General features: G+C 39.6%; 1 protein-coding gene across 15 annotated transcripts in view; it reads right to left on the bottom strand.

Annotated features, from left to right (window-relative positions):
- kcnt1b (potassium sodium-activated channel subfamily T member 1b) overlaps positions 1 to 13,640 on the bottom strand; it is a 69,881-nt gene that overhangs the window by 54,049 nt on the left and 2,192 nt on the right. For 14 of the 15 annotated variants that reach the window (XM_005743099.2, XM_005743090.2, XM_005743095.2 and 11 more), the window contains 2 exons: positions 12,062 to 12,110; positions 10,235 to 10,402 (listed from right to left, as the gene is read on the bottom strand). In XM_005743099.2, the coding sequence (XP_005743156.1) occupies positions 10,235 to 10,402; positions 12,062 to 12,110 (217 nt within the window). Of the gene's footprint in view, positions 1 to 10,234; positions 10,403 to 12,061; positions 12,111 to 13,411; positions 13,535 to 13,640 lie in introns of all 15 variants that reach the window. The other variant, XM_005743096.2, reaches the window with a different exon arrangement.

The raw sequence follows: 13,640 nt of genomic DNA, 5'->3' as shown, positions 1-13,640 counted from the left end.
ACACAAAACCGTTATCAGGCAGCGCTTTCATGTATTTTACAGTATATCTAACCACGCAGATGGCAGTATAGTCCTGGGTTTTATCTCATGTGAGGCTGCAGTAACGAACATCTTTGAACGAGCTGTTCAACCCTTGCAGTTACTTCAGGTATGTCCCAGGGTTAAAAACGAGATTTAATGAAGGACAAAAGAAGTCCAGAAAAGCAAATCTAAAATATACAAATGCAAGAGTAAGCTAAGAACTTAATGCAGCGTGATTAGTCGAACGAGTGCCATTGTTCACACTGGATATTTGCATTAATTACATTAGTGGGTAGCACAATGCAGGGATATAACAAACATGTTAAGAGAGGAGTGAAGCCTGCTGGTTGGCTATAGCTGGCACAGCCTTCCACTTAGAAATGCTTGGCAGAAGAACTAAACACAATTATGCAAGATGAGCAACTTCCAGCTGCGAAGATGAAAGGAAAAATACATTTTTTTTAAAAAGAAACAGGGTTTTGGGGGCAGAGCTGATGTATGCAACATCATGCTGCGCCAAAGTGCTACTGCTGTCACTGTTGAGCTGTATAGCTGGATGCACAACAGCAGCTAATTTATTTGTTTAGAAATGGACACTCATATAGTGGGATTTTTTTTCTTCTTTTTTTTAAAAAGCAGTCATCTGACAGCAACATTTATTTGCACTTAATGTTTTGAAAGTGGTAAAAGCTTGTTAGATTGAACCAAAGCTGCTGGTGGGCCTAATAAGTCTCCCTTTAAATCTCCGTGATCACTGGGGTCGCCTCAGCATCGTGCTTCGTGCTGCAGATGAGAGTTGAGAGCTGTGATAATGCTTCCTCTGTCAAAACATATTAACGCAGTGAGCTAGCACTGCTGTGGGTGAGCTGTCTCCCTGAGCTCAGTATAGCCAAAGAGGAGGAAGAAGTCTAGCCAATTCCACTGGCAGGCTTACACACAAGAGTGTACACATGCATCTGAGCACTGCAAACAGGGATCCTACTGCTTGCTAACTGCAAACTTGCCAGAGGCTGTTTGGTGCAGACCAACAACCATTTATCAGTCATAACCTTATGTTCTCTTCCAAAAATGAAGATGACTGTGGAACTTTACTTGAGTAGAATGAGTATGCCAGAGCGCTTGATTCATCCATAATAATAATAATTAGAAGAAACACGCCATCAACTCTTCAAAATGTCAGTTGAGCTGTTAAGTTATTTATGAACAGAGAAAACTCGCTAAAGTAATAAGAAACACTACTTCAGTTTGTGCAACATGTATTTACACCACAACCATCTCGGTAAACTCCTGAATATTTTTCCCCCGATACAAATACGTTTGAAACCTTTTCTGGCACTTTCGTTAAGCCACATTAATGGCAAACAAATCGACAGTTTCATGAATAAAACAGCTGCTCCCAGCATGACGCTGTACCAAAAATGAGTGGCACGGTTCTCTTCATTTGCCTCACATGAAAGCATCCACTATATACTCCAGTTAGTTTACCTAGATACTCGTTTACTAAATGAACAGCTGAATCGTGTAATAATTCAAAAACATACCTGCAATTTTCATTTCACTTACAATAAAATTACTGTTCAGTCTATATAGTACTGATCACTCAGTGTAAACAACCTGAAGGAACATACAAGCATAAAGAACTTTAATGATGCATTTAAATTAACACACAGTTTAGTTAATAGTTTGCACAGTTTGAAAAAGAAAATCTGTTAAAACAAGAAAGTGCACCACTTTATCTTATTTAGCCTTTAAGACCATCACACATCAATTGCAGATTTCAGAAGCTTATACCACAGAACTTCTATGTCAACAGTTTACTAACACAGCACATGTCTGCTCATGAGCAAGCAATGCTGCTACATTAACACTCATGTACAAGACAGGAAAGTGAATCCAGGACAGACTGAATATAAAGGAACAGAGAAAATTGCTATAATGCTATGATGTGAGGTGCTGTAGACAGTAGATGAAAAAGTCATCAGGTGATTGGCAGGCAGATGAATTACTTGAAAGGACTGCCACTGGGCTCTTTCCTAAAATACTGCTGCACATTCATGATCAGTGAACCACAGCAGCTTTATTGATTATAAAACATTTACCTGATTGCCTTTAGGCAGGAGAACCAGATAATCACAGCAGCACACATGAAATCACCCTACAACACAGCTATACAACAGCAACTTAAGATAGATTTATAAGTGATAATTAGTGTTAAAGCTTATTATACTCAAGGCAAAAAGCAGTTGTTGTAACATTTAACAAACGCTTTCAAATTCAAAGCCAGTTTTAGTATTTAGGTTTTGCAGTTTTGCTAGAAACCTTTGAACTAGTGGGTAGAAATGTGGTTGGCCATTGCTAAATAATCCACTATGTGGAGCTGTACTTGCATCCTCAATACCGGAGCTCCCTGGTCTATGTTTACAAGCTCAACCAAGTACTTCCATCATTGCTTTTGCTTATTAAAGTCTGACAAGCCAAGTCCACTGATGCTAATTAAGTTGGCAAGACAAAGCACGAGAGCTAAATGGCAAATGCACCAGAGATTTCAAGGCTCAAAGATGCAGTGGCCCAGAAGAGAAACAAATTCTGAGGGGGTAAATGAAATCTTAATTCTTCTCAAGCACCACCTTCAATAATTCTCCCTTTGCAGTCTTTCTCTAATTGCACGTCCCACTTGAGCCATCCCTCTGAGACTATGCACTCAGACACTGTGATGTTCCAAATGATTTCATATAAAGACTAATAAAACCTTTTATGAGAGCTGCATGCTCATTCCTTTCTGCTTAAGCAGGTCGTGTCATTTTCACTAATACCTCCACTGCGCTGATGGGAAATAAATCTGGCTAGAAATCGTCGAAACAGAGCTCCCTACAAATTGGGCTTTTTAGCAATGCAACGCTTCGACAGACTCATTTCCACCATTTCCGCTCACTGGCTGAACAAATCCTTAGAGAAACTTGTCTCAAAATAGACAGAAATTGGACAACATGCTTGGGTCCTGCACTTCATTGTGACAATAACAACAACTCTTAAACTCACAGCATGTCAAGAAAAACACAGCCACTCCGCAGCTAATGAGAACAAGTCTGCCGTCCTTAAGTGTCGCCTACCCACTCTGCGCTGATTGCGATGACTAATGCCACCTATGGTCTTAATTTCAAGCTCTGTTTGCTAAGCGGAAATGCACATGTCACCAGTAACAACACACACACACACACATTTTGAAGCACATCAGACTTTTAAGTGAGATGACGTCTGGAAGTCATCAGGTCGAAATTGGCGATGCAAAATGTCTCATGGTATTCAAGTTGCCGTTTCTCCTTTATCATTACATACTAATAATTTGGACAGCATGGAAACTAGGGACACAAACAGGCGATAGCTTAATTACAATGCTTGCCACAGCAAATGAAACGACAGCTGTCATTTGTTGCTATCAACAAAAATTTGGAAAATGCTGCTATATGTAACTGCTTATTAGCTACATATAATCATATAATCAAATGAAAAACTAGTGGAGGAAATGAGACTTCATATACACTGTTTTGACACAGATGTAGCAGTTTGAGTCAGGTCACTGTAGTCATAAACACTTTGTGGTGGCAGAAACCAGTGAGTACCCCTGGAAATGTTCAAGAAGGAAACGTTTATAGAACACTATTACTGAAATGCTGAGATTTAAGACAGAAAACCAATAAACAGACCAGACTAAAGGAATTGTAAACACACTTGAGACAAAGTAGGTGATGTATATACATGATTCAACTACAGAGTTACATGTCAGTAGAGTTAAGCAATATATTTAGTGAATAAATGAGTCACATGGTGATATTCTGTGATATTACATTTAATGTATACTAATTTTATTTGTACTATTATACTATGAAGTAACTTTTTTTTATCACTCTGGTCACTACGTGATGACAGAATATCCAAGGATCCTAAAAAGTCCAGACTTTGTTCCCTCATTCTTCAATTATTCAAGCTACAGTCAGTGTATAGAGGCTCCTGCAGTGAATAGTTAGACTTGTTTATCATCGCCCACATATTGTACAGCTGCATTTTATGTCCTTGCCTGTAGCTATAGGTACTACATAAGTTTTTTATGCAAAGACCAATCAACAAATCTTGGTATATGTCCTGGAGAGGAATGCAAAGTACAAAAATGTATTTTGTTTAATATACACATGTAAACAAATAAAAGCTCTTAGGGTCCTGTTGATCTTGTATACTAGGCTTTCCAGGATCCATGTTTGAGGCATTGAGTCATAGGCTTTCTTGTATTTAATCAGGCAGTGCACAGCTTGGTGAGCTTGATCTTGCAGTCTTGGGCAACAGCTCTGTCTCCAAATAGCTGGTGTTTTCCCGCTCTGGTATACTGCATATGTCTTTTTTGTGCCCAGCTAATGTATTGATGTCATGTCTCTGTTCTTCTTAGCCGCTATGATGCCTGACAGGAACTTCCATGTGATAGTAAGGCAGGTTATACCGGCCGGTAGTTGAATGGGTCCCTTCTGGGAGTCTACTAGACACTAAGCATTGCTGTCCTTCTTCCATATCCGCAACCATTATTGCTCCTTGTCCAGCATTGGCGGGGCTGTTCTCATATTATTCCCCTTCCACTGAGAGTACACTTCTCTTACCTCTCTAGTAAACCTCTTCAAGCAGCTAATGAAAGCTGTGAGTCTTTGTCTGGCAGTCTTCAGGTAACGGGCAGCTTGGTGTTTCTTTATCGCACTTTTCTGCAGCTCCGATAGTTGGCTAACATCCCTCCGTGCTATCTTGATCTTGGCCTCTAGTCTCTTTCTCCATGGACGGCACTGTTCATCTTATCTACTGGCTGTTCATCTTATAGCCAAGCATCTCAGAAATCACAGGTGCTGTGGTGTAGATCAGCTGGTTGGTTTCATTGATGGTCACAGTAAGGATTGTCTGCAATGCTGCATTCACATCTTCTAGTAGACCTACAGATGGTACTTCACTTAGGGTTTGCTTGTAAAAGTTGTGACTAGCTGTGTGTTTTTCAGGGTATAGCTAGATCAAGTCAAATATAACCATATATCACTTTCTGTTTGGCTTCTTTAAAAAATAAGTCATAATTATTTGCAAACATTAAGCATAAAGCATTAGCTGTTTTATTTAAAAGAAAAAGTCAACATCAGTAACTTTGCATCAAATGTAAATGTATGACAAAAACTTCTCTGTGTGTGCTTGTTACATAAGATAATAAGTGACAAATGTATAAAGACATCAGTATAAGGACAAGTTTTTCCATTTCTGCCCCCTATATATGATGAAATGAATTTGCTGCATGCATTTAAATGGCATTCAAGTTGTTCACTAACAAAAGGCATCATTGTGTGCACGTTGCACCTGGTATTATCTGATTATATCTAGCTGGACCAATCCATCCTCATCTTTACAGTTTCACTCATCACTTTCCCTCTGGTCCTTTGTCTTTCTTCTTTCCTCCATCCCATTTACTCGTTCCAACACGTTCCCTTCCTTTGAGTTTTTGTGCTCCTTCTGCTCATCATATTCCCCTTTCGCTTTGTTCTGTATCTTATCCTCCTCCTAAACTCGGTCCGATTGAAATCATTCAGGCATCAAATCCCAATAGCCACTTCTGCCACAGAATCAGTGCAAACAAACAGCTGCTGCCAGTATCAGTGCACAATTATTGTCTCAGGATGTGTAATTCTGCATGGAGTTTGGTTTTGCAGTATTTATATGGTCAAAACAAAACCATGTTGAGTCAAAGTGTGTCCAACTCCACTTCACAAAACATGACATTTTTGATTGACCAGAAACATACAGCCTGGTGTCTTGGAAAAATCTAACAACTGAGGTTTATGAAATAATTCAGAATTATAAATGGCAATATGAATGAATGAGTCTAATCTGAGACCAGCTGTTCCTTGACAGCAAATCACAAGTCAGTATTAGATCACCACTGCAAGTGGCTCTATTTGACTCACAAGGATGTGTCGAGTTGATAAGGTGACCGATTAACACTCACCCTGTCAGCTTCACACCCAGGGGACCCTGCCTTGATAAGAGACCAGAAGAAAAAAAACACAAAAGCACAAAAAAGACCACAGAGATAAGACAGATTCAACTAATTTTCTTCTGCTCTGTTTTTAACTCTATTGGCATTTGTACATGAATTTGGTGGGCTGTTTCCATTTCTGACTTTGATTGAGGTTAGCTGGCTGACAGACTGAGGAATAAACCCACATACACACACTCAGATATATAATCAGACATTGACAGGTCCATACACCAGCGTGCCCACACTCAGGGCACATACACGAACACCTGTTTAGTGCATGCACACACACACATACACACACACACACAAATTGCTCGACTTCAGTGTGAATGCTGCTCTTCAGCGCCCACACAACCAAGTCGTCATTATGGCCCTCTGAAACCCAACCCTGGAGATAATGACAGCCCAGGAGGGAGATTACCCCCCTCCTCCCCACACAGGCATCTACACTGTACGCCCACATCCACACTACAGACGCAGAGATGAGTGGAAATAAAGGGAAACACTTACATAGACAGCACAGAAGGGCTTAATACTGTTGCACCGTCGCACATTGAACAATTTGCATTTGCGTACAAACAGAAAAACAGCAAAGAATACATTCACAGTGACACTCGGGCACTTCTCCACAATAAATGAGTTCACATCCAGGCACAAAAAAAGTACGGTTTTAGTATCTGGCTTTTGTCTCCCCCCAGTCCTTTGCAAATCTAAAACACGACTACAACAAAGCAGGTTCTAGTAAACATGAGCAAGTTGAGCAATCTCATCTAAATTATGCCAATAAAAGTGAGTAGCAATAACTCTACATGCATGAGAGAACACCGTCTAACCAAAAAGCCATTTTTGTGGATTAAAACTGGTTTGCAAGATAGTAATCACTGTAGAAGATAACACAAAAACGAAACAGATTACTAATATGTTTTGTTTTTGGTGATAAGGCCATAAGCAGTGAATGGCCTTATCACCATTATTTTATTAATATTTCATTCACTTTGCAACAAACTGCCCCCTCCCCTTTTATGTGCTTCTGATAACCCGGTGCCTTGGTGGACTCCCTTAATGATGTATCTATATTTGGTGCGTTATCTCTGCAACCCACTGCCTTTAACTCTAAAAGCACATCATGACAAATGAAAGAAAAACAGATACAGAAGGTCATCAGGGCAGCAAGGTGCTGATTCCTCCCTCTGGGAGGTAATTTGTTTTCAGGCTTCAGACTTCACAAAGGTTCAGCACAGGAAATAGTCAACATCTCAACCCATGAGCATGCAGAAGATCATCAAGCTAGAAAAAGCGTGTCCCCAAGGCCCAGTGACATCATCTGTTTGAATTTCCACTCCAGAGATCAGAAAATAGGGATTACTCTGCACTGGCATAAGACAGTATCAATAGCAGTGTACTTTTTGGTGCTTTTCCTATTGATTTCCTGTGTATATGTACATGTGTATCTATGTATTTTGCAGCTGTTGTTTGGATTTGGTTATCCTCTGTTTTTCTTGGCAGGATTTGTGAATTACGTGGCTCTGTGGAAACACCAAGAATGTGCATGCATATGTACACACACACTAAGGCATACATGTGCTGGTAGCTAAGCAACAAGCTCTAATTACCTTCTGCAATTCAATAATGTTCAGCAAAACATTCATTTGCAGGGGAGCAGTCTTAAGATACATGACACAGAACCCATACGGGACAAAAGATAAGAGATATGTTACCTAATGACTATATTGCCATGTATATTTTCCATGCATTTCCACTGTTAAACATACAGCGAGATATATTATACACAAGATGTGCATTATCTCACTTTCACTCAAACGACTTGTTTGTCAACATTAAATGGCTAATGCAGTAAAAGGGAAACCTTTGCGCACTCTGGGAAAGCACACAGGAACAATAAACGTGTGTGCGTGTAGTGGGGGGTGGGTTGTGGGGGTGGGGATTGTGTATTTTTCTGCTGCTCTAAATGTTATCTGTAGACACATGCCTTGCATTTCTCTCTAAAAACATAGTGATGGCGTTTAACTGATAGGATCCCCAGTGACACTAGGCAGATGAACAAAGAAATAAAATGATAGGTAGTGGTATACCAAAGCATTTGCAAGTTATCTATTCCAATTCATTAATTAAGACTTGATCTGGCTCATTGTGAGCAAACATCAGTTATTGAAATCGTATAAACCTCAGAAATCAAACAGTACTGACAAAAAACACATTGTAACTTTACTTCATTTAAATAGCAGCACAGACTCTCTAGTGACAAACTGTCCAAGTCTTTGGACCTTAGGGCAAGATAAACATCTATCTTTTTACTTTGAACATTACTCAAAATGAAATGTTAATCATAATCAGTATCTGCGCAGCAACTGCCCCTCTACATTGATAGGGAGAGCTTTGTTTTCTGTCAACAGTTGTTATGCTGTGATTACACCAAGCAAAGCAAAGTTTCTTTGTGGCCAGATTTCAGACACAGTTTATGCAGCAAAGCAAATTGATATACAAATCAAGGGAAATCAGCATCTTGCAGGAATTACAATATTTTAACTTTGGAAGAAAAATTGCTTCTCAGTATGTCCCTTAGAGCTGGGATTATCCTGATGCTGACAATGAGAAATTGAGAACTAATTTATTGACTGTGTTTGTGGGCAGCTGGAGCTGTCTGATTCAACTGCACTTCTAGATAAAGATAGGGAGAAAAGGAGTGGGCTTGGAGAGAAGTGAGTGAAATTATAGGACTTAATGGTAAGTTCTGAAAAAATGTTTCTGATTTAAGCTATCAGTTGTACTCCTCCTCCTCTGCCTTTTGTTGGATGTTAGGGGTGCACATTTTTATTATGTGAATACACCATGAGAGGTCGTGTTCACCCACGTAAACACTGTCCATAATTGCCGGCTAGATGTGATTGCCACCTTCAGCTCCATCTGATTTGTCCAGGCAACTGCAGTATGAACTGGCAGAATGTCAGATATCTCCAGATACCACTAGGGTCATGCCATTTAGTGTGTTTTCAGATACAGCATCTGCTGTAGCCTAGCAAAAAAAGCTTCTTAAGTCCCCTGTCATTCCTGTTTCTTTAAGCAATTTTCACTCATTGTCTGAGAGTGTTTGGACACTTGTTAGATAACATTGTAGGCAAAGCGTCTGGTTTTAGTCTTTGCTTATAACCACCAGTATTCATAAGTCTTTTTCTCGAACTCAAATGGATCAAATGCAACAGAACAAAATACTGAGAACACAACCACACGTCTTTTGGAAGCTTCAATGGTTCTGCTCCTTTTTCCTGTTGTTTTTAACAGGAAAGCCGTGAAAACTAGAAAACTAATATCACTTCCCTTCTCAACTAGGAAATACAACAAAGCAGTGTGTGTGTGTGTGTGTGTGTGTGTGGGGGGGGTGTCGTCTCCATACTTCTCCATAGTGTAGAACGGGGAACTGGATTAGGAACTGGATTCACCTACAGCAGGAACACAGCTTCAACATCACTGAGCCGCAGTGCATTGAGGATAAAACGTTATGGAAGCCTTCATATAAAGTCTCACAAGTTGAAATAGTGAAAGTTCATTTTAACACACAAATCTCTGACAAATCAAAAGTAAGTCCACCATACAAAGCTTTGGCTGCCAGTTTCCTCTTTGCAAGCCAGTATACAATGGACTGCTGATCCTTTAGTGAGATGCCTTCATTTCAGCACCATGGAGAGCTCCACAGCACTCAGCCATGCCTGAGGCTAATTTTTCCCCTCTTGGGTAGCAAACAGCATCTGTTGGTCTGCCTCTCCAACCGCAGCGATAACTGTACTCCCAAACACTACAGCACTCTGGTGACTGTAGCGCCAGTCAAGGGTAAATAAATAAATAAATATATATATACTTCATCCAGCTATACCCTGAAAAACACAAATCTCGTTATAGCTGTTACAAGTAGAATTTTCAGCTAATTCTATTTTATGTGATTTTCTTATTTCAGTAGAATTCTGGCCAAAGTAGTATCAGTTTGCTCAATTTATTGTCATTTACTCTAGGAGAGACTTCTTCTTAATAAAGACTGCAAGATTTCAGGTTCTCTGTTGTTGTTATTGTACAAAAAAGATCCACAATATTCCTGGGCAGTCTCTCACATGTCACACACACAAACTTAAAGAGAGCTTTTCGTGCTACCTGTCATCATTCTGAAATGTCTGGTCCCCCAGCAGCAAGTCCCTGAATCGGTAACGAGGTGGGAGCGGAGGCACCCCTGAATCCACATCGGCCATCTTGAGAGCTGAGATGTCCAGAATAACACCAGAGTTGCTGCTGTTGTTTTTCTGCACGGTCTCAGTGGATGGCCTGCATGACGAGAAAGACAGCAGAATCTGCTCAGCAACCTGTCTGCTAGTACAACGGTGACATTTTAAAACAACATATTCAGCTGAGAACAGACATAACAAAAGTGTACGTGACGCTGTTAATTTAGAGACTGGCTCTAATTGAAAAAGCATATTACAAAGTTTTAAAATATATGTGAGGAAAGTTATGGTTGTATAATGCACTTGTCTGCAATCACAAAGGTGGTTGCTCGGGGGAACAATGACAAACATTTTACTGTAATGCTCACATGCCAATTTATTCACATGGGACAAAAAGGAAACCACAGCAAACAAAGGCCCATTATCCATTCCATGAAATCCCAAGTAAACATGACATGCATTTATGAGGATGACACACTGAGCACACTGATAATGACAATGAAGATTCTTGACCAGCTATTAAGCTCTTGTGCTGCTAACACAGCTGAGAAAACAGCTTAAGCAGAAATGGTTTGCAATGGGCACACAGACCCTATTTTAAGCCTAAATTCTGACATGGATAATAATCTAAACCATGTGACTTGATGCAACTGACTTATTTCACAAACATCTTGTATTATTAAACAAAGGAAACATACAAACATGCATACATGCATTATTCAAAAAGAAAAAAAAATGGCCCACCAGAGGAGGAAGGGAACGACATATGAATATGCAACCTATTTACATTTTACAATATACATTATTGCTGCAGCTGCAGCCTTATTGGTCCATCCCCAATAAACATTTCCCTGGTCACATAAAACGACGGGCAAATTAAAAACTACTGCAACCAGAACGTCAACAGTTAAAATCCAGACATTAGAAATGAAGCCAGAAGGACGATGGTTTGTTGCAACAATTGCTGAGAAGTGTATATTACACTTAGTGTAATACTACATGACGCCATTACCTTGATTAATACTACTTCACATCAGCTCTCTCTCACCAGCTCCACATGCAATATGTTTCAAGGAAAAGGAGGAACTAGAAGTAACTAATGCAGCTTTAAATGTCAGCACTATGCAGTAGCCTAATGACTCACACTGATATTAAATGAGATTGGTGCAAATAAATTAGCTGAAGTAAAATGTTTTTCATTTTTCATTTCTCTTGCACCTATTGTCATTTATTATTTTACTTTTTAAAACAAAACTTTAATTTATGGCAACTAACAGGTGGATGCAAGCTGTAGTCAGCACTTCTCTCCAAGGCTTCTGCTCTGCTAATTCAAGTCATGGACTAGAGCTCAAGGTTATTGTGGTTGTGGTGGTGCTTTATGTAATAAATTGTCTAGTTTTCTGTTTGGCTGACTGTATTTAAATCCCATCAAATTTATGAATGTAGCCTGCAAATGAAGCAAGTCTCCATGAGCTGGTAACTCAACACTTAAAGCTTTTGCCCAAACACTTTTATTTCAAGCTCCAAAATGACTCAAGGAATGCAAAGAGCAACTTGAAAATTCAGATTACATTTTGATAAGGCAATCTATGGAGCAGTAGTAGTGGAGGCACACTACAGGTAAAGACCATTTTCAAAGAACAATGTGCATTTACACAAAATTAAGCAGCTGTTTTTTTCAAATATTGTGGCTAATTATTGCATGCGTTTCCACCTTGTCACACAGTAACACATGTAGGGAAGTTCTTCAGGAAGTTACCTGTCACCGAGGGAACTCGATGATCGGCGTGGAGGGTTCATCACTGGCTCTTACAGGGGGACATAGATGATGAGCGAGAGCGAGAGCGAGCGAGAGAGAGAAAAGGGAAAAGAGAGATTAAACAACACTTATAAAAACTCTCCTCTTAAGACCTTTTGAAAGAGGTCGATCACATCCACTGCCTGTTTCACAGCTTACACGCAAAGATCAGTGCGCACTCTCAAACTTTCTGGTTTTTACATAGAACAGGATTACACCAACACATTTATGCAAGGGTACAGTTTGATATTACCGAGTTGTCCCTCTCCAACATCTCCACTCGATGGTGCTTAACTTTTTTATATTGCATCGTTTCATAAAGTGGAAAGCAGCAAGTGGGTTAATCAGCTACTATCTGCATGTGTTTATTAAAGGCACCCTAGTGTACATTTTAATCTTTGCAATAGTGAGGAGGGATTCCCTTGTCAAGATGCTGTTAGCACATTTTTTTCTGCCCATGAAGCAAAACAAACAGATGGAAGGTCATTTCAGAAACAGGACAAAGACCGTTCTTAAATACATACAGTGTAGGTACAATATACCAAAGCTTCATCTGTCTGGTTGAACAAGATGGGCATCCGTGTCTGCACTTCCATGACATTTTTTTTACATTTCCAGCTAAAAGATAAATCTAGACTTTCTGTTGATGTGCCTTTGGTTTATTGCTAAACTGTCTACAGAGGGAAAATAAGTGGGTAATACAGAGCTAAGTGTGTGTCTGTGGTTTTCATACTACGGTGTGGGCAATCTTGAGTGGGCTAATAGCAACCAGAGACATGATCTCCCTTATTAACTGTGAAGGCACAGTCCCCCAGAAGGGCAGACAGAGAAAAGAGAGATAGGTTATGACCGCGAGTACGGTGGAGAGGAAAGAAAGCAAAAACCAGAAACAAAAGGAGGTGAATGCAGAAGAATAAAGAATATAGTACTCTCAATGTGTTCTTTACTTTAGGAGACATCAGAAGTTAAGAAGAACTACATGACAAGATAAAAGAGACAAAGAACTGTACATTCAGCTGTGCAAGTAAAATTAGCACATCCCCATACAGTATAAAAGAAAAAAAAATACAGAGCCTGTGACCTCTGAGAGCTCACTTAATGGAGGAGGCAAAGTGACCACAATAAAAGGGAAAAAGAGTCGCTTGCGGTAAGAGAGTGTCTCCTTTTAATGGAGCGAATATCGTGGATTCAGACCAAAGAGAGCAGATGGAGCAAGGAAAAGCATGTGCAGGGAAGGCATAAAACTTGTCTTTAAATAAATAACGGGAACCAGGGCGAGAAGAAGACTAAAAAGAATCAAATTCGACTTACAATGGCTGTAAAACTCTGCAATCGTCTTCTTCAGAATTATGTATTTCAAAAGGTCAGATGAGACTAACTGCCTTTCAGATTTCAATGCAGAGACCAATATCTAGACATAATGCTCAGCACAGTCTGCAAGCAAAAAAAGGAAATCTGTGATTAAAACCATCATCTGTGAAACATATTTATCAAAATTCCACATTTGAAAAAAGTTTGTTAGTGACAACAAAACTTTTAA

This window comes from Pundamilia nyererei, unplaced genomic scaffold, assembly GCF_000239375.1.
Source record: "Pundamilia nyererei isolate P.nyererei 1_Seehausen unplaced genomic scaffold, PunNye1.0 scaffold00127, whole genome shotgun sequence".
Taxonomy (NCBI): Eukaryota; Metazoa; Chordata; class Actinopteri; order Cichliformes; family Cichlidae; genus Pundamilia; species Pundamilia nyererei.
This window is presented reverse-complemented; position numbering and strand designations above follow the sequence as displayed.